The sequence below is a fragment of the Erythrolamprus reginae genome, chromosome 2, assembly GCF_031021105.1.
Source record: "Erythrolamprus reginae isolate rEryReg1 chromosome 2, rEryReg1.hap1, whole genome shotgun sequence".
Taxonomy (NCBI): domain Eukaryota; kingdom Metazoa; phylum Chordata; class Lepidosauria; order Squamata; family Dipsadidae; genus Erythrolamprus; species Erythrolamprus reginae.
Window position 1 is genome coordinate 224,030,668 of NC_091951.1, and position 26,581 is coordinate 224,057,248.

Consider the following 26,581-nt stretch of genomic DNA (forward strand, 5'->3'; position numbering starts at 1 on the left):
AAGTGGAGAAGCCTAACATGAAAGAAGCAAAATGCCAGTCCTGAGGTTCAGGACCTCACCATGGGCATTTCTGGTAGGTAAGTGGCTGACTTACCTGTATGATGAGAATCCATTCAAACTCTTGCTTTTCTATCAAATTTGACTTGATCCAAAACTGCCGTTAACACCTATTGTTCTATGCTCCAAAAGCTTGGAAGCTGAACTTTCACATTTTGGTGAAAAATCAGCATTCTACTTTAACATGTATTAACATTGCTGACAATGCTGCCCCCACCCCTATGTTTTGAGAAGAGTAATAAGAAGCCAGGGCACTATATAGAATGACTTTGTTTGCTTACCTGGATTAAAAATTGCCATCTGATAAAGCTGGGAAGTGTGTGGGGTGGAAAGATAAAATCTGAACTGGCTTTGCTTCCTTTTGCTTGTATGTGTATATTAGAAAACATTACGTTTTCATATTGTACTGAAAGGAAAAAATGAATTTTAAAAAATATTTCACATTTAATTGAATTTATGCCTGTTCTATTTTGGGATTTTCAAAGAATCAAAACAGAATTAACCAAATTAAAGTGTTTTTTTTAAATGACTTTAAAATATCCAAACATTTTACACCCAAATTTGAACAATAGACCACCTTATATTTAAGTCTAGAAAAGCCTTCAAAAGAAGAAAATAATATATCTTAGGGAAGATGATAGCTTTTTATTTCAAGGAAATCTAAGAGTGATGCTATTCAGTTTGCATAATGAAATACCAGACGTTCATTTTGGATTTTCAAGTACTGTAGCTTGTGAATTCACAATAATACCCTATGCACATTTATTCAGCATACACCCTGTTTTCAAGAAAAATGGCACAAGAATTTTGGAATTTAGAAGGAAAACTTCTAAAGGAATCTTTAAGCTCCTAGGAAGTTTTGCTTCTCACCAGAATCCCAAGATCAATTCATCAGAGCCTGAAGCATACAGTATATAAACTCAAAATTAAACAATTCTTAGACTGGTAATTTGTGAGTTTCAGAATTTATTTAAATTCAAAGTTGTGTCAACAATCCATTTTGATCTCCAAACTTTCATTCCAGCAGTATAGTTTTGAGGGAGAAGGAGAATTATTTTTGTTACTGGAAGTCTAATCTTGTTACACTATTGGAAATATATCAGTAGACCAGTTTATTTGGTGCGCAGTGGTTAGAGTACAGTACTGGAAGCTATTTCTGCTGACTGCTGGCTGTAGTTCACCAATTCAAATCTCACCAGGCTCAAGGTGGACTCAACCTTCCATCCTTCCAAGGTGGCTAAAATGAGGACCCAGATTGTTGGGAGCGATATGCTGACTCTGTAAACTGCTTAGAGAGGGCTGTAAAGCACTGTGAAGTGGTATATAAGTCTAAGTGCTATTGCTATTTTATGCTCATCAATTTTATTGAAATACAGTAGTACCTCTAGATACGAGCTGCTCCACATGCGAGTATTCCAAGATACGAGCCACGATGGGAGCGAAATTTCTGTTCCAGACCCGAGCTCAAATTCAGGATACGAGCCGAGCTTCCACTAGGTGGCGCAAGAATCCTTGCTTCTGGTTAGGCGCGAAAAACAAAGTCTAAAGCCATTTGTTCCAGTTACGAGCTGATCGACATACGAGCTCCATTCTGGAACGAATTAAACTCGTATCTAGAGGTACTACTGTATTGGAAGTTGATGCCAAAGCTCTTCAAAGTTATTAATAAAATTGAAGTGGCATTGCTCTGTCCTGTTTCTTCCCACCACCATCACCAATCAATATTAATATATTTCCTTCCTTGTGTTGTTTCCCTTCAGGATTCCCAATCTTTTTGACACCAGCAATCCACAGTTCCTTGTCCTCAAACCCAGGCAGCCCGCTCACGGACGATGAATACAAGATCTTTTTCTCTTCCTTGAGCCCCAGATGGAAGGCAAGCCTGGTGTGTCAGATCCGCCATAACAAAGGTTGCCATGATCCTAAAATAATAGAGCTGGATGAATTTGAGAATCATGGCCAGATCCCAGAAGGTACGTGGTGCACACTTCAGATTTCTTCCAGCACCTGTTTGTGGTGAGAGTTGTTGGTAGCACTTGGTTTTCCATATATAACTAGTTTTTCATAACCTGTAGTTAATTTTTTTTAAATTTAACGCCTGAAATATCTATGGGTATGACATAGCAATAATCTTCCACTTTTTGAAAACATGGATCCATCTTTATCCCCAGCTCTGAACAGCGTGAGACGCAAATTTGATTTGGTCAACATTCCTTCCTCTTTGTTGTGACGTATCCACATTGAAAACCTACTGTGACTTTACAGACACCTGTCTTTTTATTGTTTTCATTTTTAAATGAAATTCAATTATTATTTTTTTCATTTTAAAATGAAAACCTAAAGCTTTGAGATGATATTTACCCATTTTGACATCTAGGCTGATATTCATAGTTTTATCATAATTGACTGGTCTATATCTTTGTGTAGGTAAAGAATATAGTGAAGGGTCAACTAATTTAGTGTGCTCTGTGGGCTTGCATTTTACGCAGGCCTAGAACTCCTCACCTGCCCAGACACTACCAGGTTGGAAATTAACAAGCATTAAGAAGTCTTTCCATGAAAAGAAAATAACTTAATAGTATCTCCCACCACCCTCCATTTCCCCTCCTAACCATGCATTTGTTTGCATGCATGTGTCAATAGACCAGTGCTTCTCAATTATTTTCTGTTACGCCCCCTCCCCCTAGGAAGAAGTAAACATTTCGGGGGGGGAACTCTCTGATCTGGGCCCCAATGGAATTTTAGTGTTAATATTTACTATTTTACTTATTAGAAGCTGCAAGAAAACTATTGGCTAGAGAAGGCTGCTCTGCCTACTCACCTGGGAGTAAGTCACACTGAACTCAGTGGAGCCTGTTTTCAGTTGTAGCGCCCACGGAGAACAACAAGAACCCATGAAGCCGCCCCAACCCGCCTGACCACCACCTCTCATGGGCTTGGAGCAGCATGCACCTGGGAAAGCACTCCCCATCCAGGGGAATCGATCAAGAGGGACCACACATGTTCCCCGGGGTCACACTCGACCCCACCCCCCAGGCATTTGAGAAGGACTGCTATAGACAAAACCCCTCTTTAAAGGTAGAAGATGATAGCTGTTCTGCCGGTGTGTCTCAACTGCCCGTAATTACAGGGTAATTAGTCCAGGAAGACACACACCACATGATAAAAGGAAAACCCAAAAGTTTTTATAAGCAGAAAAACAGAAACAGCTCCCTTTTTAAATGTCAAAAGGATTTTCTGGTACACACAAGGCACAGGTTAAATGCAATCCAATTGCTCACCCAATAACTGGGAAATTGAGTCCAATTCTAAAGTCCAGAGAGTCCACACACACAATCCTGAACAGCAAAAACCACGATCTTGATGAAACAATGAATCAGATAAACTGCCACGAGTCTGCGGAGAGGGGCGGCATACAAATCTGATTAATAAATAATAAATAAATAAATAAAACACCAGGCTGCACTTTTATCTGTAGCACTAATTACAGCAGCCCCACCCAACCACAGGTGGCCTCATTTTCTCTTGTAATAATCCTTCAGTTGTTGTCTCCTATGCATCACTTTATGCATGCGTGGATGTGTCATTAATTCTTGTTCAGAATCCAGGGATGATACAGATGACTGATCTCCTCCTGGGCTGTCTGCCAAACTCCCCTCTTCCCTGTCACTCACGCTTCCTTGGTCAGAGGAGACTTTGTTGGCAGATTCTACTGGGAGCAAAACAGGCCTGTGGCATGTGGATGCCTCCCCCACCTCCACCTCCACATTCCTTGGGGCAGGAGCTGGGCCAGAGCTAACCTCAACAATAGCAAGGAAAGATGAGTTCCTAAAAGAGTTAGAAGGCTCCAGATGTGATTGTTTTGTTACAAGATGGCAGTAAACCTAAGTTCAAAAGCCTGAATCATTGTGACCGTGGCAGCGTGGGTACTAAACTTCATTCAGTAGCTTTCCTAAATGGAGTGGTAACCATCAAATATCAACTACAATAAGACAGTTATAAATGCCAAAGAGGACAGCCTTGCGAACTCTAATCCACTATGGAATTGGGGGAAGAAAGACTGAAGATGGATTGCTGGTGCTGTATCTGCCCTGGTTTTGGATAGAAATAAAATGCTAAAGCTGAGCAATAATGCTGGGAAACAGGATGCGTAATAAGAAGGCTCTCCAATGAAAAATGGACAGCTGAACAGCGTCAGTTTTCTTTCATGCCTAGAGGGGCTGAGGAAATGAAATTTCATTTCATTAGAAATGAAATTATTTTTATTTCTCAAATCAACCAGTAGAGGGGGCATTTGGCCAGTGGGTTATATATACAGTAATTGGATTTACATTCATTTATTTTCAATAAGAGCACTTACGAATTGCAGATCAGGGAATTCAATACAAAGAAAAGATAGTCTCTGTGCTAAACTCATTCCCAGTTGTTTTACAGGACGACCATAGTGACCAACTGCATGCTGTAGAGCTGTTTTCTCAAATGTAAAATAGATAAGACTTTTAAATCTTCTATTTATACTCTTCTATGGATACTTCTTTCTTTAGATCTAACAATGACCCAATTTAGTCCCTAACACTAAGTGAGATATAATGGCCCTGAAGAGAGGTGAAGGTGCTGTACGTGAGCTGAAGATTTTTATGCTTGGGGGGAGGTGTTTCTTGGAAGTCAGTGTTTGTATGTACCTCTGTGTTGTGGTTAGCTCTGGCCCAGCTCCTGCCCCAAGGACTGTGGATGTGGGGGAGACATCCACATGCTGCAGGCCTGTTTTGCCCCGGTGGAATATGCTGATGAAGGCTCCCCTGACCAAGAAGACATGAGTGACAGGGAGGAGGAGAGTGTGGCAGACAGCTCAGAAGGAGATCAATTATCTAGCTCCTCCTTGGATTCAGAACAAGAGTTAATGATACAGCCACCCATGCGAGAGTGATGCATAGGCAACAACAACTGAGAGATTATCAGAGAAAGTGAGGCCACCTGTGGTTGGGTGGGGCTGTGGTAATTAGTGAGGCTGCTATAAATAGCAGCCTGTGGGTTTGGCCATTGAGGAGGATTATCTGATCGTTGTGTTTCGTGCCTGCTTTGCTGCGTTTGACCTTTTGTGTGCTGATTTTCCCCCGCTTTGAAACTAAACCAGAGCAAAGTGTGTGTCACTTTGTGAAAGAAGAAGGACTGTGAATTGCCTCACAGCTGCAAGCTAAGTATCACAGGACTGATAAGGGACTTGTACAAATTACCAGTTTGTTTGGAGACAAGTGCTTGTTGCTATACAAAAAGAGGGCTTAGTTTAACTGAATTTTCATTATAAAGAACATTGTTTTGAATTTTCAAACGTGTGTGTGTGTGTGTCTGAAATTTGTACCTGTGAATGTTCGGGAGGAGTCTACCAGAGAGCCCGACAGAACACTCTGTTTATTGTACTAGCAATAGCAGCAACATTTCCAAAAGTGTGATTCTTTTCTTGATGTCACATTCAAAGCCAAAATATTGGCATGGGACAAAGGAGGGCTATGGAGCTGCTACCAAGAAGATGATCTGAGGAAGAGTTGTATAAAATTAGCTTCTGCTTATTCCATTATTTAGGCACCCTAACTAATTTTTGAAAGGTATCTGTTGATTTTTTAAATTTTTATTTATTACTTTGGAATTAAATTTGCTGTTTGCCTACAATACTGTAATGCATGCTGGTATTCTTAATACCTTGCATTCTGGAACTTTCATGCCCATTGATGTTAATGAACATAGCTATTTAATTAGCTTGGTATGATTTATTTCATTGCAAACGTATCTCATTGCTATCTCGGGAAAAACAAATTGTTCTTTTTCACTTTCTGCTTCCAGGTCCCATCTGTGCTGAACTCCCCGAAACCCCACGTTTTGAGACTTTTTGTGTTTTTGCACAGTTTCGATGCTTAAACCAGAGGTTCTACACCAAGGTAAGAGCAAGAACATACATTTCAGACATTTTACAGGGGTCAATCCAGGGGTGAAATGCTCCTGTTTTAGCGCAGGCTAGTTGGTCGTCGTAGAGCCGGAAGCGATCGCAGCGCGAGGCTTCCCCTACCTGCCCAGATGTCACCATTTGGGTTCTTTTACCCTCTGTGCATGCGCAGAACACATTGTGTATGCACAGAGGGTAAAATAACCCAAATGGAAGCATTCTACCAGCGGACGTTGTGAACTCCAATACTCTGGACATTTTTAAGAGGAAATTGGACTGCCATTTGGCTAGGATGCTATAGGGTTCCTGCTTAGGCAGGAGGTTGGACTTGATGACCCGCATGGTCCCTTCCATCTCTATCAATCAATCAATCAATAAATAAACAAACAAATAAACAAACAAACAAATTCAGGCAGGTGAAAGAAGCCTCACACTGCGATTGCTTCCAGTTCTATGATGACCAACAGGCGCACCCAAACTAGGAGTATTTCACCTCTGGGTCAATCCCTTAGTAGATCGTGACTTGGCTAAAATTGAGAGAGTAAAGGGATAAGATTTGATGGTATCCCATGATGGTATCTGGGAAGGACCCTGGGAGACCGGAGAAAGACCAGCAACCAAAGCAACCATCTGATAAGAGGCAGCTCAGTTTGCAGATGGGGAAAAAGTTGGTAAGTGTATTGCTGTCAAAAAAATAAGTTGTTAAAATATATGCATGGGGAACATAACATTTTGAAGTTTCATAAGGCAAACTTGGAATATTTTAAGGTCATGCTATGTTCTGTCTGGGTGCCCCCAGACTTCAACACCAACTGGAAAAAACAGCCAGACACGCTGGTACAAACAAAGGCACTTTATAGTTTGAAAAATAAACACAGAGAAAAACCTGTTCTTCCCAACAGGCAGGCTATGAGACTTCACAGCAGAGTCCTGACGGCCAGCCAATACAGCAGACTTCTTGCTGGCACACCCACCACTGTAGAGAATAAGACCCACACCTTTTCCCCCCAAGGTTTCAGTATTCAAAGTCACAAACCAGAATTCCAAGACGCCAAAGATCACAGCCAGGTCCCAGGACTCCCAAAGATAATACTCCACAAGCCAGGAAGGGTGGGTCTGCCTTTTCAGCCTTTCCCGAGAGCACCACACCCAAACCCAGCTGTTGCCTCTTTAGTGCTGAAAGTACCTGGCTAATTGTCCCCTTCGTTGTGTTGCTCTTCTTTGCCGGAGATCGATGATTGCTTGTGCATTTTCGTCTAAGGAATCCAGGCTGCTTGCTGGGGAGAGCTCCCCCTCGGGGGACTCTGGCTGTCCTCCCTCTCCCTCAGCCTGAGATTCCTCCTCCCCATCTGCCTGAACCTCCTGTTCCTCATCCTCCCCCTCTGAGCAGGAAGCCGGCAGAGGATCAGCCGTTCCCTGAGGGGCCTCAGACGGAATCACAACATGCTATGCTGCCAAAAGAACATTAAATGCCACTAAGTAATAGATGTATGCATGTATGTAATATAATAATGAACGTATGATTTTTAAATGCCTCCCTTTGCATGTAAATATATCCCTATTTGGGGGGATTCAACAATCTTAATATTACTCCTCCTTCCCTCCTTCCTTTATCTTGTTATTTTGCCTCTTTTCTGTCTCCCTGCTTGGTGAATTCTTCTTTAACAACAGGTAGACTTCCAGATTCTTTGGGAATCTGGTTTCATTTTCCAGGTTAAGAGTCCTTATTTGTCTTTTGTTGTTGAGGTCCTTATTTGTTTCTCTACTAAAATTCAACTCATTTGCATAAAGATACCCACTGCTGTCTCTGCTTGAAGCTCAGCAATAGGTTATCATATGTAGCTATATAAGAGAAGAATGAAAGGAACATAGGAGATGAAGAGGAAAAGGAAAGAACTTTAGGTTTTTTTCTGAATCAGTACAATTGGAAATAAACATCTCATCCATGACTTTATCTATTCAGAGATAGTTAAATGAAGTAGGAATTGTGTTGGCAGGAGGGAAATCAGAGGCACCAGGAAATGAACTAAGTGAATTTTCTCCCCTCCTCTTCACAGTGTCTTCTCTCTTTTTAAAACCCTTAGTGTATATTACACTTCTCCATTGAACAGTTTCTCCTTATAATAGTTTCTTTCACCCTAATACAGTGATAACTTGTCTTACAAACTTAATTGGTTCCGGGACGAGGTTCTTAAGGTGAAAAGTTTGTAAGATGAAACAATGTTTCCCATAGGAATCAATGGAAAAACAATTAATGCGTGCAAGCCTAAAATTCACCCCTTTTGCCAGCCAACATGCCCGTTTTTGCACTGCTGGGATTCCTCTGAGGCTCCCCTCCATGGGAAACCTCAACTCCGGACTTCTGTGTTTTTGTGATGCTGCAGGGGAATCCCAGCATCGCAAAAATGGGTGCTTCGTTGGCAACGGAAGTCCGGAGGTGGGGTTTCCCAGCGAAGGGAGCATCAGTGAAATCACAGCATCGCAAAAACACCGAAGTCCTCGAAACCCCACCTCCGGACCTCTGTGTTTTTGCGATGCTGCAATTTTGCTGAGGCTCCCCTCGCTGGGAAACTGCACCTCCGGACTTCCATTGCCAGTGAAGCGTCTGTTTTTGTGCTGCTGCGTTTCCCCTGCTGGGATTCCCCTGCAGCATCACAAAAACACGGAAGTCCAGAGGTGGGGTTTCCCATGGAGGGAGCTTCAGGGGAATCCCAACATCGCAAAAATGGGTGCTTCGCTGGCAACGGAAGTCCAGAGGCAGGGCCTCCCAGTGGCGGCAGTGGGTTTGTAAGGTGAAAATAATTTGTAAGAAGAGGCAAAAAAATCTTAAACCCCGGGTTTGTATCTCGAAAAGTTTGTATCATGAGGTGTTTGTAAGATGAGGTATCACTGTACTATATGGAGTCAAACCCCTTGAACATCCTATTTCATTTTTCCAACTCTTAAGTTTCAGCAGTGGGGTTCAATTTTTTTTTCATTACCAATTCTGTGGGCGTGGATTTGTGGGCGTGGCAAGGGAAAGATACTGTAAAATCTCCATTCCCTCCCCACTCCAGGGGAAGGTTACTGCAATATCCCCATTTCTCCTGATCAGCTGGGACTCGGAAGGCAGAGAATAGATGGGGAAGGGGCCAGTCAGAGGTGGTATTTACCAGTTCTCCAAACTCAAAATTTCCACTACCGGTTCTCCAGAACTGGTCAGAACCTGCTGAACACCACCCCTGATTTTAACGCATGGCAAATTAAATGATCACACCTCACACATTTCTTGACAGTTATGAGTCAATGTTATTCTGTAACTCTTTGTGGTTAGCTAAAAATGTCCAGAATCCAGAGTTCAAACTGCATTCTTATTATGTCAAAATCTGATAAGGAATGGAAGGTGAAAGGTTGAGAGAGCAAAAACTATCTAGAGGATTGGAAAGGTGTCTGTGTTCTTGGAAATGACACTGAGATGAAGTATAGATTCAAGTATCAGCATAGCTTCAATGCTTTTATGGTAATCATGGTGTCTATAGTAAAAAATAGCTATCTTGGGATTATAAAATTACTAGTACTATTATTCAGAGCTCCCTGATCACAATTTACCCAGTATTTAACTATTCTTACTTTTCTTTACAATTCTGTTTGCCTCTTGCCTCTAATTATGGTACACCTGTCTTTCTATGTCAACTCTAGGGTGACAGTCTCTAAGTTCTGGGCTTTCAAAAACCAGTGGTCTTTCTCACAATGAATAAATCCTGAGGTCTTTAAAAGAGGTTTAAAAGCTTTTGTATTTACTGATGACTGGTTTAGCATAGGCCCTGGTTATTCCATTCAGCTCTAGTCATCCTGGCAGAAAGTTAATTATTAGGTGTGTTAGGAATTACATCTGAGGTATCACATTTGCCACTAGCCAGATTTGCAGAAAGGACATAGTTTATGTGGCTCAGCTTACATAGATGTTGCCAAGTTCTAGAGCCAGTTGCGGAGACATTTTACTGAATTTATTTTCCAGGGCAGATAGCTACATCCAATAATACAGGGCTAATTGGAAGAAATAGAAGACATTTGAAAATGGTCAAGGATCACGTTATTAACCAAGACCAAAGTCCCTAAATTGCAAATATCTATTATCTGTTTTGTCTAAGAGAGGGAGGAAGTCATTGAATACAATGGACTTATTGTACCCGTTATATTAATTAATTTTATTTTCAAATTAAATTTTACGTCAAAGTTTGTATTTGCCCGACTACCTACTCAGCTCTCATTCTTGCCTAGGTCCCTTTTCAATCAACATGGTATAGTCAATAGAGATGTTTTGATTCTTTAAAAGTTGCACAATCCAGCTATATGGATTCACCTGAATTCTAAAAACCTCAATTTGGGTTTAACTCACGTTTCTCAATTGCGTTCCATTTGATGAATTGTGAATGAAGATGATGGCGAGATTATATTAAATAAGGTAGAGATTTCTGGCTTATTGCCATCTCCTTGAAGGAAATGGAGATTAGCTCTTCCTCATTCTTTCCTATTTTTTAATGCAGTCCAGAGTTCTTTCCCATTCCTAATCCTTCTGGCTTTGTTCATCTTCTAAGGAAAGAAGGAAAGATATTCTGTTCATTTTCTTTAAAGGCTATGCAGAATTCAAGAAGCCTAATGACAGGGACAGGTTGCTTTACAGAACAAGGGAAATGCTTTAGATCTTTTTAGAATAGTACAAAGTGAATAGAATAGGGTAGGGTAGGATAGGTAGGGTAGAGTAGAGTAGAGTAGAGTAGAGTAGGGTAGTGTAGGGTAGGGTAGGTAGGGTAGAGTAGAGTAGAATAGAATAGAGTAGGGTAGGGTAGGGTAGGGTAGGTAGGGTAGAGTAGAGTAGAGTAGAGTAGAATAGAATAGGGTAGGGTAGGGTAGGTAGGGTAGAGTAGAGTAGAGTAGAGTAGAATAGAGTAGGGTAGGGTAGGGTAGGGTAGGTAGGGTAGGGTAGGGTAGGGTAGGGTAGGGTAGAGTAGAGTAGAATAGAATAGAATAGAATAGAATAGAATAGAATAGAATAGAATTCTTTATTGGCCGAGTCTGATTGCACACACAAGGAATTTGTCTTTGGTGCATATGCTCTCAGTGTACATTAAAAAAAAAGATACGTTTGTCAAGAATCATGAGGTACAACACTTAATGATTTTCTAAGCAATGAAGAAACAATATTAATAAAAAATCTTAAGCAACAAGTTACAGTCATAAGTGGGAGGAAATGGGTGATAGGAATGATGAGAAAAAACTAGTAGTAATAGTAGTGCAGACTTAGTAAATGGTTTGACAGTGTTGAGGGAATTATTTGTTTAGTAGAGTGATGGTGTTCGGGGAAAAACTGTTCTTGTGTCTAGTTGTCTTGGTGTGCAGTGCTCTGTGGGAATTGAAACAGTTTGTGTCCAGGATGCGAGGGGTCAGTAAATATTTTCCCCACCCTCTTTTTGACCAGTAGTCTTTGTGCGCTACTTTCCTTTCAGCCAATGAGATGAGGGAAATGACAGGTGCTGGAAACAGCAAAGGGAAATGACCTTTAGCTAGATGATAGTGTGTGAAGAGAAATACAGTACTGGCAACAAATAATGTAATTAGGCATCCTGATTGGAGAGAATATCAAAAACAGACTACTATACATTAGGAGTTGGAGACATCTGCACCCTGGGAAGGAGTGGAAGGAGGTTCTATGTGTATGACTACGGTTACATTTCCCCAATTCTTCCCTCCCCCCTTTTTTTCCCCTGGATAGCGGATCCTGTGTCCTAAGCTGCCACTCCCTGAAGAGGCTGAACTTTTCCTTACAGCCCTAAGTGAAAATCATGCCATAGCCCCTACCAAGGTTTCTCAACTAACCCTTGAAGACCGCCTCCGCTCCAATATTGACTCCATTTTGAAATACTCCTTTGCGGTCTCAGGTCAGGAGGCCATGCTGAAGAAAAATTTCCATGTTTCACACAGTAATCTGGAAGTCCAAAAGCTACCTGAATGGTCAACTGGCAATGATGAGATGAGCATCTTTCCTCCTGAAGTGACCTTTCCTCCTGAAGTGATCCTTCCTCCTGAAATAACCTTTCCCCCTGAAGTGACCTTTCCTCCTGAAGTGACCTTTCCTCCTGAAGTGACCTTTCCTCCTGAAATCTTCACCTTATTTATGAAAAATGCTGAAGTCACAGAAGAGGACACAAACCAGCATCTCTTTAAAGACATCCACCATCTGATTGGTGAAGCACTGTCATTGGAAAGGAACCTGAAGGAAAAGAGCATTAAAGAGAACAATGACAAACATCTAGATCTGAATTGTAAAAATGACATCTCAGGAAGGTAATGGTCAAATCCAGCTTGAAAACAATATATATATATGGGCCTAGAGGCAAAAAGGAGCTGTGACGTTCCTTCAATATACCAGGGTGATCCGACATAATTTAAAAAAAAAAAAAAAAAGCATATAGCCCCTCCCTGGTACAGAGCTGGAAGGGATCTGATCTGATAGCTCAACTGTTAATTCTCTGCCTTACAAGGCAGAGTTCACCGGATCAAATCCCAGTAAGGAAGGGTGTGGCTAGCTGATGAGGCCAGAACAAGGCCGAAATGGGACCATCCTTGTCTCCCTTAATTTTAAAATTCCAGCTAAAAAAACATTTGACATATATATATATACTGTATATATATATATTTCTGCTATTTCATTTGAAGGAGAAATGACATTCTTTGTGCTAACCTGCTTTATCAATATGCTGAAGTACAGTACAGTATATCTTTGGGTTAATATGAAATGGCTCACTATTTTTACTGCAGTGCCTTTATAGAAAGAATAACCGGATATGGATTTGTGCTTTGGTTGCTTAATTGCCAGTTTCCTTATATTTGCTCTTCTCTCCAAAGTGAGAGAAGAGCTAGTGGCTTCTTTTCTTTTTAAGGCCTATTACCATGAGGGCACAGGTGACACACGGAGCCATATTTGAGGGCCTGCAAGGCGTTGCCCTACGTCTGCTGATTTTCAGCCTTCCAGAGGGTGGGTGGGGGGAGGTTGTTTTCACTTTCCCCAGGCTTCAGGAAAGTCTCCTGAAGCCTGTGGATGGTGAAAAACAGATACAAAAAGGCCTACTGGAAGTTTGGAAATGAAATTCCAGTTGGGCCATGAAGAGGACATTGGAATGGAAAAAGGTTTGTGGTACCAGGATTGTCAGGGGTGGGTCTTTTTACAGCTCCCTTCATAAGATATACAGTGTTCCCTCGATTTTCGGAAGTTCGAACTTCGCAAATAGTCTATACCACGGTTTTTCAAAAAATATTAATTAAAAAATACTTCATGGGTTTTTTTCTATACCCCGGTTTTTCCCTCCCGATGATGTCATACATCATCGCCAAACTAATAATTTTTGCAAATAAATAACAATTATTGTTAATAAATAATTATGTTTATAAAGATCAGGACCACTAAGTGTCTTATTCAATGGTAAGTACCAGTAATAATGGTGAGTAAATGGTTGTTAAGGGAATGGGAAATGGTAATTTAGGGGTTTAAAGTGTTAAGGGAAGGCTTGTGATACTGTTCATAGCAAAAAATAGTGTATTTACTTCCGCATCTGTACTTCGTGGAAATTCGACTTTCATGGGCGGTCTCGGAACGCATCCCCTGCGAAAATCGAGGGAACACTGTAGTGGGAAAAATCTCATCTGAAATAATTGAGCCAAAGTAGTTGGTCAAAGCCTGTTCCTTTATTGGATTAACAAAACAGTACAGTGATCACCCATAGCAAGCAAAGCCAGGAACACTCAGGTCTCACAATAATAAATAATATTAATCAGAATAATAATGAGGGTTCACCTTTGGAACCCGGAGGGCCTCTCTTGTTGAAAGAGAAATCACAACACATGGGCGTTAACTTATCAACTGTAAATTACTCTTTCAAGTTATTGTAACAATACAACTCTTTTTCTAAACATAGGAAAGCCTGAGTTCATTATCTTTATCTTTGAGTTAATCAACAACTGAAGGAGAACTGACCTACCTATCAAAGACTTTCTAGACACAGTGAGAATATTATAAAGTAAAACAAATATGGGCATTGCCATGTTTGAGGTGAGGACTACATTGCAAAGCAAACAATTTCATATAGTGTTGCCAACTATCATAGCCTTCAGAGTTCTATGCAGTTCATAGTTTATTGGGTATATCTTGGCAACTTTAAGACTTGTGGACTTCAACTCCCAGAATTCCTCAGCCAGGTTGGAGACCCCCTGCTCTAGTACTGCTACATATTTTATTCATCCAATTCATCCCATTCTTAATTCTACAATACTTCTACAACTCTTATTTAATCCCTCCCCACAAAATTAAAATGCTAGGTCAGTGTTTCACAACCTTGGCAACTTGAAGATATCTGGACTTCAACTCCCAGAATTCCCCAGCCAGCATTCGCTGGCTGGGGAATTCTGGGAGTTGAAGTCCAAATATCTTCAAGTTGCCAAGGTTGGGAAACACTGACCTAGATAATGCACTTAACTTGCATCTTGCCCACAGACTCAAATGATAACATCTCAAGGCAACTTTGAAAGGGAAATACATTAGGGCTTGAGTGTCAAACCCACCGTGTTACATTGCCACCACATGAGGTTTCATTATGATTTTCCCCTTCATGGAGCTGGGGTGGGCGTGGCCTCCTTGTGATGCAAGCCTGGGTTAAGGCAAACCTGTTCATGGATGAAAGCATATTGATACCACTAAAAAACCCACTGAATTTAAAATGTGGGATGCACAAAGAACCAGGAGGGCAGGCATTCTCCAGGAGGGTATACAGCCCAGGAAACTCCTGTTACTGGCTGGGAAGGTCAACAAATGGCAATCACGTGAGCCAGAGATGCTGCAGCCATTGTAAATAGTGGCCGGTTAACAAGCACCCAAATTTTCATCATGTGAACATGGGTATGCTAAAGGGGATCGTAAGGGTGAGGAATAGTTGTAAGTCACTCTCTTCAGTGCCATGGTAACTTTGAATGGCCACAGCACTAGTAGTAGTAGTAGTAATAATAATAATAATAATAATAATAATAATAATAATAATAATAATAATAATAATTTATTAGATTTGTATGCCGCCCCTCTCCAAAGACTCGGGGCGGCTGACAACAGTAATAAGAAACAGTGTAACAATGGGACAAATCTAGTAATAAAAAATATATAAAACCCCCAACAATTAAAAGCCATTCAGTGCATACATACCAAACACGAAACATAAAAAGCCTGGGGGAGATGTCTTAGTTTCCCCATGCCTGGCGATACAGGTGGGTCTTGAGTAACTTGCGAAAGACAAGGAGGGTGGGGGCCGTTCTAATCTCCAGGGGGAGTTGGTTCCAGAGGGCCGGGGCCGCCACAGAGAAGGCTCTTCCCCTGGGGCCCACCAAACGACATTGGAGAAGGCCAACTCTGTGGGACCTTATCGGCCGCTGGGATTCATGCGGTAGAAGGCGGTGGGAAGGATGGGCAGGTAGGAAGAGAGCAATAAAATGAAAACAGTCTTATTATTCCTCCATTATTTTGCTTTCTCCCCACCCCCCTCTTGCTATACCAGTCTTTTAGCTATTGACAAAGATGAAGCTCTGGTGATTCTCTGCTATGCAGTTCTTCAGGACATTTGCATAACCTCAGCTATTAGCAAGGCCTGGAAAGAAATAGAACGAAAAATCTTCGGCTCTGAGGACATGGTAAGATTCACCGCTGATTACCTAAAATATCTTCCCTCCAGTGTTGTGGTTAGCTCTGGCCCAGCTCCTGCCCCAAGGAATGTGGAGGTGGATGTGGGGGAAACATCCACATGTCACAGGTCTGTTTTGCTCCCAATAGAGTCAACTAGTGAATTATCCCATGACGAAGGAAGTGTGGGTGTGATGGAAGAGGGGGGCTTGGCTGACAGCCCAGGAGGAGATCAATCTTCCTTATCTTCGTTGGATTCAGATGAGGAACGTATGACAGATCCACACATGCGTAGAGCTATGCATAGGAGAGAACAATTTAAGACATATAACAGGAGATAAGAGAGGCCACCTGTGGTTGGGTGGGGCTCTAGTAATTAGAGCTGCTGATAAAAGAGCAGCGTGCTGGCTTGGCCGTTGTAGAAGATTATCTGATCGTAGTTCGTCAAGACCGTGAATTGTTGTATTCAAGACTGTGTTTGGATTCCTGGATTCCTGGACTTTGGCTTATCCTTCATTGTGAATGTTTATCACTGTTTGGACAACAGTAGCTGTGACCCAATTTCACAGTTACTGAGTTAGTAATTGGATTTATTACTGGACTTCGTTCTTGTATTGTATTTCAACTGTGCCTTCAAAGAAATCCCTTTGAAGTTTAAAAGAAAGTTTTTTTCTTCTTTTCTGTTGATAAAGAACATTTATCTGCCTTCTATTGTGTGTGTGTGTGTGCTTGGACTAATTAACCTGTAATTAAGGGTGGTTGGCACATGCCGGCAGAACATCCAGTAGAATTCAGCACTTGACAGACATTTCCAGGCTTCCCTAAAGGCTTATGCCACAACACTTATGTTGCTGGAATATATGGGGATTTGGGGACAGTTTATTATTATTATTATTATTATTATTATTATTATTATTATTATTTATTAGATTTGTATGCCGCCCCTCTCCGCAGACTCGGGGCGGCTCACAGCAATGATAAAAACAATATACAGTAACAAATCTAATATTAAAGTTTGAAATAACAATTTTACATTAAAAAGCCTAAAAAAAACCCAATATATAAAAAAGCATACACGCAAACATATTATACATACAGCTACATAGGCAAGGTGGGGGGGATGTCTCAGTTCCCCCATGCCTGACGACAGAGATGGGTTTTAAGAAGTTTACGAAAGGCAAGGAGGGTGGGGGCAGTCCTGATCCCTGGGGGGAGCTGGTTCCAGAGGGTCGGGGCCGTCACAGAGAAGGCTCTTCCCCTGGGTCCCGCCAGACGACATTGTTTAGTCGACAGGACCCGGAGAAGGCCAACTCTGTGGGACCTAACCGGCCGCTGGGATTCGTGTGGCAGAAGGCGGTCTCGCAGACTAATTCGCCCCAGCAATGATTTGCCACATATTTAGGGAACTAAGGCCTAAAGGTTATTGCCAGAATTTGAGCTTTGTTTTTATCTTCTTCCCTGGTGACTAGGTGTGCGATAACCTTGGACGGCGTCATGAAGATCTCTGTGCTGAATGTGCATTCTGCTCTCTAAAAACAGAGCAGTGTCAAGGGGCCTCCAATCTGAAACGTATCCACTGTAGCGATCGCGTGTTCACAGACTACATTAACCCTGGGATTCTGGCTCAGCATCGGGCTATGAGCCTCGAGGTAAATAAAGGTTAGATTGATAAGATATTGGAGAATCTTCCCTCTTTTTTTTTTTTTTTTTTTTTACTATAGCTTATATTTCCATGTAGCCAATCCTCTATTTTCCCATTCTTAGAGTTCCCCAAACCTGCAAGAGTTTTATGGATTTGAAACTTACGGTGGCATGAGGGCAGAGTACTGGTGCGGTCGCTTGGCTGCTCATGGCTGTGATGATTATCGTGTGGCTCTTTGGCTGCAATCAGAATATTCTTTCTTTCATGGAGGAGATTTCCCAAACAAGGTGGGCATTCACGAAATGTGCATTATTTTTTTTTAGCACTTGGTTGTTTGTTTCTCTCATGTTTTCCACTTCTCTCTCATTTCGTTCTTCTTAGATTTGTGACTCAACAGGAGTTCAACATCCAACTTATTGTGCATTCAAGAGCAACCAGTGCATGGAATACACCATCGAAAACAAGAAGGTGAGGATTTCCAACTTTTTATTTTATTTGTTTTTATTTATTTATTTATTTTGTCAAACAATTATAGGGTGGTAATTTGTACAAATAAAACATTAGATAAGTAATGGTAAAAAGTAACAAAAGAAGACAATAGGACAGGGAAGGTAGGCACAGTGGTGCGCTTATTCACGCCCCTTACAGACCTCTTAGAAAGGGGGAGAGGTCGATTGTAGATAGTCTAAGGTTAAAGGTTTTGGGATTAGGAGTAGAAACCACAGAATCAGGTAGTGCATTCCAGGCATTGATTACTCTGTTGCTGAAGTTGTATTTTTTGCAGTCAAGTTTGGAGCGGTTGACATTTAGTTTAAATCGATTTTGTGCTCGTGTGTTGTTGCGGTTGAAGGTGAAGTAGTCATTAACAGGTAGGACATTCTGGTATATGATTTTATGAACTATAATTAAGTCGGAACGGAGACGATAGAGTTGTAAGTTGTCTAAACCAAGAATTTCAAGTCTGGCGGAGTAAGGTATTTTGTGTGAGAAGAGGAGTCCACAGGCCTTCTAAAGGAGGCCAGCTTTCTCATTTCTAATGAAGACTTTAGACAATTTTTGCATTGTCATATACCACTCCTCTGGAATGTTTTTTAATAGCGAAGAGGAGGAGGCGCAGCACCGTTTCACTGGTTGTAAAAAGCAGAAAATCCCTGCCTTTGAAAAGTATCCTATTATATGCTTACAATTCAGCAAAACTCCCTGATCTTTATAACTTCCTTTCAGTGCTAGGTTCTTTCCTCTACTCTTAAATGGATAAAATATTTATTGTTTGTTAACTGGAAACTAAAGTAGAATATAAATGATTTGTAATGAGTTATTTTTCCTCCAGGGGTAGATAGATTTAATTATTGCTTTCCTTTTAACAGCCAAAATAACTTTATATGAAACTTCATTAGTTAGTTCAAGACAAATGGCCAACTCTTGGTCACTTGTAATTTTCCCAATGAACTTATGTGGTCCTTTCTTCAGCTATCACTGATACTCCATTTTTGCTGATTTGGGTACAGTTAATAGTTTAAGTGGGAATTGAGATTCGTTAACAATTAAAATGATTTTCACTTAAAGCCTATTTTGCCCTATTCTGTCTTTCTTCTAAACACAAATAACTAAACATAATGACACCAAAATCCCAGACTTTAATAAAGCTGACTTCAATAAACCACTTCAATAAACTCAGAGAAAACTTGGGAAAGATCCCTTGGACGACAGTACTAAAGAGTAAAACAACTCAAGAAGCTAGAATCTGTAAAGGTGAAATCAGGACAGCAAAGGCCCAGAACAAACAAAGGCTCACAACAAAAGTCAAAGATAACCAGAAAAAAAACTTCTTCCAACAGATAAACAAGAAAAAAATCAAGCAAAATAAGCCGAAAACACCAGCCTGAAGATGACAAGTGGGACCTCGTCAAAATGTCACCAAGACTCTATCAATCTTACACGGGAAAAGACCTGAATATGCCAAGATCTACATATATAGAGATATAGGCATAGGTATAGGTATAGGTATAGATATAGTATAGATAGGTATAGACAGGCATATAAATTAGAATTTCCAGTTTCTAAGACTGCCCTTTTTTTGTGTCTTCATCTTGTTCATCTTGATGGGACCATTATAGATTGCTTAATACTTCCTGGGAAAATATCACTTTGAAGATACAGTGTTCCCTGGATTTTCGCGGGGGATGCGTTCCGAGACCGCCTGTGAAAGTCGAATTTCCGTGAAATAGAGATGCAGAAGTAAAAACACCATTTTTGGCTATGGACAGTTTCACAAGCCACCCCTTAACACTTTAAACCCCTAAATTACCATTTCCCATTCCCTTAACAACCATTTACTCACTATTATTATTGGTACTCACCATTGAATAAGACACTTAGTGATCCTGATATTTCTAAACATAATTATTTATTAACAATAATTTTTTTTGTTATATATTTGCAAAAATTATTAGTTTTTGACGTATGACGTATGATGTCATCGGGTGGGAAAAACCATGGTATAGAAAAAAAACCCGTGAAGTATTTTTAATTAATATTTTTTGAAAAACCATGGTATAGGCTGTTCGCCAAGTTTGAACCCATGAAAATCGAGGGAACACTGTATAGCGATTTTTCAGGACAGATGAATTCATTGCTAACTCTTTTTTTCCCTAAATTCTTTCTATCTCCACCCTCAGGTATTGCGGATTAGCTGTCTAAAAGATCAGATGTATCATGAGCTAAGCAGGGAGGAAGGAGAAGTTGAAGAGCTGCTCTGGAGCCAGAAATTCTTGAATTTTACCGAAGGGTGAATGAAAGAACAGAATGAAGTAGTTTTTTTAAAAAGAAAAAGGGCCAAAAGTGACCTATGCACAAACATATCATACATATATAAACAGCCACTGTTTTAAGACTCTCAATTTAAAGATGTTTAAATATATAGTCTCTGTATTTAAGTACTACAGTGGTACCCTTTTATTTCACTCTGGCAGCTTCTCCTAAATCCATCTCATACGTTTTATCCTGTTAATGTTTCTCAATAATGATTTTTACCAAATCTTCCTGGTTGGATCAGGGTTAGAACAAATGGAAGATTGAAACTTGGAAGTAAGAAGAATAAATGATTAAAAAGCTTGAACTGACAAATGAAGTCAAAGTAAGAAATATATATCTGAAAGAGAAAGGAAGAAAACATAACAGATAGTTATAGTCTGGAGGACAGAAGGAAAAGGGGGGACATGATCGAAACATTTAAATATATTAAAGGGTTAAATAAGGTCCAGGAGAGAAGTGTTTTTAATAGGAAAGTGAACACAAGAACAAGGGGACACAATCTGAAGTTAGTTGGGGGAAAGATCAAAAGCAACATGAGAAAATATTATTTTACTGAAAGAGTAGTAGATCCTTGGAACAAACTTCCAGCAGATGTGGTAGATAAATCCACAGTAACTGAATTTAAACATGCCTGGGATAAACATATATCCATCCTAAGATAAAATACAGAAAATAGTATAAGGGCAGACTAGATGGACCATGAGGTCTTTTTCTGCCGTCAGACTTCTATGTTTCTATGTAACAGATCTGCATGAAGGTGATTTGAACTTATGGAGGGAAGTGAAGATACAGATTGAATTATAAATAAAAGGAATAAAATGTATGTCTGACTGTACAAATTGATATAATTTAAATTGTTATGGGTAAACCAAAAATGTGTTTATTGATCATCGATGGACATTATATTCCTGTAAATAGTGATAATGAAAGAATTAGGGATGAATTTGGTAGCACTGTCTGTTATTCAGAAGGAATGTGTCCTAAAAAAATCCAGGATTTTGTTAGGTGACCTAAATGTACATGAAAGAAAAGTTTTCTTAAAACTAAAGTGAAAGTTTTCATGAAAATAAGTACAAGATACGTTGAAAAGTATTAGAAGATAACCTACTAACAGAGTAAATGAAATGAGGACATAAGGAAAAATATGAAAGCTGATTGAAACAGAGGAAAAATAATTATGTTACAAAGTGTCTCAGAAGTGTGTAAAATTGTAACTATGATTTTTAAAAAAACATTTGGTGGAATAGTAATGTGAAAGAAGTTATGGATGACAAAATGTATGTAAGAAAATAATTCCAAAAAAATTAAGATGAAAAATTATTGAATGGGCAATTAAATTGTATGATAGCACATTTCAGGATTTGAAACACTTGGAATATTGCATCCATTTCTGATTGCCATGATAGAAGAAAATGATGATGATGATGATCAACAGAGTTGAAAGGGACTTTGGAGGTTTTCTAGTCCAACCTTCTGCTTAGGCAGGAAACCCTATGTACTATACGAAGAACTGTTGATAGATCTAATTTCATGAAAAGGACTAAGAGTAACCTGATTATAGCCTTCCAATATTTATTATTTATTTGTTTGTTTGTTTAAATAAATAAATAAATAAATAAATAAACAATAAATAAATAAATAATAAACAAGAGGGAGACAACCAATTCTCCAATCAGGGCCGGATAATAAGTAATGTATGTATGGAAGTTTACCAAAGAAAAATTCAACATAGAACTGAGGAGAAATTCTTGATTGTGAGAACAATTAATCTGTGAAATGGCTTGCCTTCAACAAAACAACAAAACTCACAGGAAGTTTTTATTAAGAAACTGGACCACCATTAGACTAGAAGACCTCCAAGGTTCCTTCCAACTCTGTTATTTTATTCTGTTCTGATTTACTGTTTGCATGGACTGCCCTTTGTCAGGTGTTGCATAATAGAAACATAGAAACATAGAAGACTGATGGCAGAAAAAGACCTCATGGTGCATCTAGTCTGCTCTTACACTATTTCCTGTATTTTATCTTAGGATGGATATAGGTTTATCCCAAGCATGTTTAAATTCAGTTACGGTGGATTTACCAACCACGTCTGCTGGAAGTTTGTTCCAAGCATCTACTACTCTTTCAGTAAAATAGTATTTTCTCATGTTGCTTCTGACCTTTCCCCAACTAACCTCAGATTGTGGCCCCTTGTTCTTGTGTTCACTTTCCTATTAAAAACACTTCCCTCCTGAACCTTATTTAACCCATAACCCCACAAAAATACACTTTTGGTTTGAAATGTTTCCAACATGTTACATTCAGGTTCCAAATCACATTTTGGAATTTTGGAGGACTTTTCTTTCTATGAAAGGGGATTAAAATAGTTGAACAAACACTTTTAAACAAGTGAATGAAACTAAAAATAAAGATTGGAGAATTGAATTTGGATGTGATAGGAATAGTCTAAGATGGAAATAAAGTATATGTGAGAATATATGGAAGGCTTAGTAGATACCACTAGCAATAGTACTTAGGCTTATATACCACTTTACAGCCCTCTCTAAGTGGTTTACAAAGTCAGCATATTGCCCCAACAATCTGGGTCCTTATTTTACCTACCTTGGAAGGATGGAATGATGAGTCAACCTTGAATCTGGTGAGATTTGAACTGCCAAACTTTAGACACCCAGCAGTCAACAGAAGCAGCCTGCAGTACTGCACTCTAACCACTGCACCACCATGGCTCATACCATTCTCAGCTGGGACTAAGACAAGGCTGTATAATCTTCTGTGATGGTTTAATGTATTTAATGATTTATGTATAAGGAATGTTTGTGGTGGTATTAGAGATGCATTGGTTGTAGATTTGATAGCAAGCATGTTTTTATATACAGATACTACTATGTTCTTAAGAACCATAATAATTTGTGGGGAAGGTTCAGTAGACTGCATGATAGAAAGAGAAGCTGATTATAATCCATCAAGTCATTTTCAACTCCCAGTGACCGCATAGACTTTCTTCATGGCAATCTATCCCTGACCTTTTCTTTCAAGTCTCCCAACTATATACACATTGCCACTTTAGCCATCTATCTTGCTGCTGGTCAGCCTCCTATTTTCTTTCCTTCTATCTTTCCCAGCATTACAGCTTTCTCCAGAGAGCCAGATCTTGGCATAATATATCTGGAATAGGATAATTTGAACCTGTTCAATTGTGCATCCCGTGATAACAATGAGAAGTAGGGGGTCCAAAAGCTAATTACTGTTTACTAATTAAGCAGGCAAAATGGAGAGAACAATTACAAATTATCCATAAGTGATGAGAAATGAGGGAAAGTTAATGCATTTGTGTACCTTGAAAGAACATTTACTAAAAATGGGGAAATGAAGAAGATATGCAAAATTAAGATTAAAATGAGGGTATAAAATGTGGCTGCAGGAAGGAGGAGTGATGTTACCAGACCAGCAGATAGTACCTTGATTGAGCAAAGTGACTGTTTGGGGTTGAGGGGAAAACTTTCACTTTTAATTAGGTGAAAACCAAGGGCCCCCTCAGAGTTGGTTCCACCAGATCTCTGCCAATATGACATTTCCAATAAAGCTATTCTTTGAGGAATCCCCCTGCCTCGGAGTTTTTGCTTGGAAGGATCTATTACTTGGAACCCTGATTGTCTACCTTCTTATGACCAAATGTGATTTCAATAGAAGAGGGAGAGCTTCAAAATAGTTAACTGAATATTTATATGTATACATTGTTGAATAAGAAGCAATTGGATAGTAAATGAATGTTGATGAATGAATGCTACAAAATGAATGCTACAAAAGTAGTATATTGAGGTGGTTCGATCAGATAGAGAATGAACACGGACTAGATTGTGAAGAATAGAATAGAATAGAATTTTATTTATTTATGTATTTATTTATGTATTTATTTATGTATTTATTTATTTAGTTAGTTAGTTAGTCAGTCAAAAGGTGACAAAATATCACAAGATAAGAGTATATATAAACAAAAGCAAGTAGATATAGGTAAAAATTAGAATAGGATAGGATAGGATAGTAAGGATAGGATTTTATTGGCCAAGTGTGATTGGACACATAAGGAATTTTTCTTGGTGCACATGCTCTCAGTGTACATAAAAGAAAAGATAAATGGGTTATAAAATAAAGTGATAGAGAAAGTCGTGACTAGGTGAAGCTGCCAGAGTTCCCCAACAAGAATTGAAGAGTTGTTTAAAGGGCAAAAGGCGACGCATGAATGGAAAGAGAAATTAGAGGTGGTTTACAAAGAATAAAACGAAATGGTATGGAAATAGACACCGCAAACCCGAACTGAGGCGCTTAAAAATGAAAAACGTCAAAGCCTGCCTCCTTCCGGTAACAAAATCGCTATTATTTCCCGCTCACCCTCAGCCCCGCGTGTTTCCCTGGCCTGCGCCGGCCAAGTTCCGCCCTCTGCTCCAGTATCACTCTCAACTCCCCGCCTTCCAGCCGCGTTTTGGGGGGTGCTCCTGTCCACCTCGGCTGCGGGAGGGAACACAAATGGAAAAGAGAGGAAGGGCTTATCGGGCGGTAATCTGCAGACACCGGTGTGAGGACAAAGTGCAGGACGTGCATTTCTGAGGCGGGGCGGCTTGTAGGAAAAACAACGCCCCAGAGCGGATAAAACGGAATTCAGATTCGATGGCGGGTTGGTTTTGGTTTTTTGAGGGGGTTTTGCCGAAAAGTGACACGTTTTTTGCTTTGGAAAAGAACTGTGGCGTGCATAAGTGCACCAGCGTGCCTTCCGTCACCTGTCCTAATTTATTTTTATTTATTTATTTTGTCCAATACACAATAATACACAATGAAGGTAATAGAAGACACCTTCGAGGAAATAGAATTAGAAAAAGAAGAGAGAGTACAGGATAAAATAATCAATGAGAGAATAGAAGAAAGATATAGGGATAGATATATGGGATATAGGAGAGACAATAGGACAGGGGTCGGAAGGCACTCTAGTGCACTTATGCACGCCCTTTACTGACCTCTTAGTAATCTGGAGAGGTCAACCGTGGACAGTCTAAGGGTAAAATGTTGGGAGTTAGGATACTACGGAGTCCGGTAATGAGTTCCACGCTTCAACAACTCTATTACTAAAGTCGTATTTTTTACAGTCAAGATTGGAGCGGTTCATAGTTCATATTGAGCTTGAATTTGTTAAGTGCTCTTGTGTTGTTCTGGTTGAAGCTGAAGTAGTTTCTCCTTTACTAGTATGATGTATGTAAATATTGTTATACCTTTGTATTCCACCAATACCTACTTGACAAAACAAACAAATAAATAAAGTAAAATATATTGACTTTTATTTATTGATTTTGTCCAATACACAATGAGGGTTTTAGTGGGTATACACATAGTAAAATACACGATGAAGGTTATAGAGGATATATTCATAGTAAAATATATCTAAGAAAGAATAGAATAGAAGTTATAGGAATAGAACATATCAATTAAAAAATAGAAGAAGAGATATAGGAAGAGAAGAAAGGTACAGGAGATACAGGAGACTTTGTTCTAAGCAGCCCTGAAATCGACTTTGAGCCTGTCGGAAATGAGTACATTTGGAAAGACAGCTCATCAGCCCTTTTTGCTGATGCATCACTTTGACCTGCATCATGCTAAGGTAGTTTCCAGGAAAAGGAAAAGCTACAAGAGGGACGGGCTCTGCATATGACCCTGAACACCTTGTTACTTAGGGTGCAGCTTGTTGTGGTAACTGCTGATGGGCCAAGCCTTAGTTTAGGTCAGGAGTGGGCAATTAATTTTGCCATGGGGACACATGAGAAATTGGGATGGTGTTAGAGGGCTGGACTAATATAATTAACTCAGTTCTGCCCAATACTGTAAAGACCCAAACCCTGTCCTGACCTAAACACCCAGACCCACCCTACAGACCCCTAATTGTTTGCTTTACGGCAACACGGTGCACCACAGTCACTGCGCTGGAGTGTTTGCGTGGTTTCTGTGCTCGACCGTTCTCGGTAGGAGGTCGGGGTCCACTCCAGTGCGAGGATGAAAGAGCTCACCATGTTTGCCAGGACTCCTCCGGTTCCTGATTTTCTCATGATTCATCAGGAAAGCAGGAACCGGAGGAGTCCCGGAAGACACGGTGAGCTCTTTCATCCTCGCATTGGAGCAGACCCCGACCTCCGCAAACCGGTCACAGACAGCGGTCGGACCGGATGCAGGCCGCGGGCCGCCTCTTGCCCAGGTCTGGTTTAGATACACAACCTAGCTGAGAATCTTTAGATGACAGGTGGAGACTTGCCTTGCTCACAACCAGGGGCTCCAAGGCTGAAAAGCCTAAAAAGTTAGAAGACCTGCAACTAGCAGCCAGAAGACTGGGTGTTAACCATAATTTCAAAAAAAAAAACCCAGCAGATCAGATCTTCCTTATTAGATGTTT

At 40.1% G+C, this 26,581-nt stretch overlaps 1 protein-coding gene across 1 annotated transcript; it reads left to right on the forward strand.

Annotated features, from left to right (window-relative positions):
• Window positions 1-31: 31 nt before the first annotated feature.
• On the forward strand, window positions 32-20,126 carry ACRBP (acrosin binding protein). The gene is made up of 10 exons (XM_070736164.1): window positions 32-77; window positions 1,818-2,030; window positions 5,896-5,990; window positions 11,748-12,009; window positions 12,118-12,319; window positions 15,571-15,703; window positions 17,162-17,341; window positions 17,457-17,621; window positions 17,716-17,802; window positions 20,013-20,126. Exons 1-10 carry the CDS (start codon window positions 32-34, stop codon window positions 20,124-20,126), a joined length of 1,497 nt encoding a protein of 498 aa, XP_070592265.1.
• The last annotated feature ends 6,455 nt before the right edge of the window (window positions 20,127-26,581 follow it).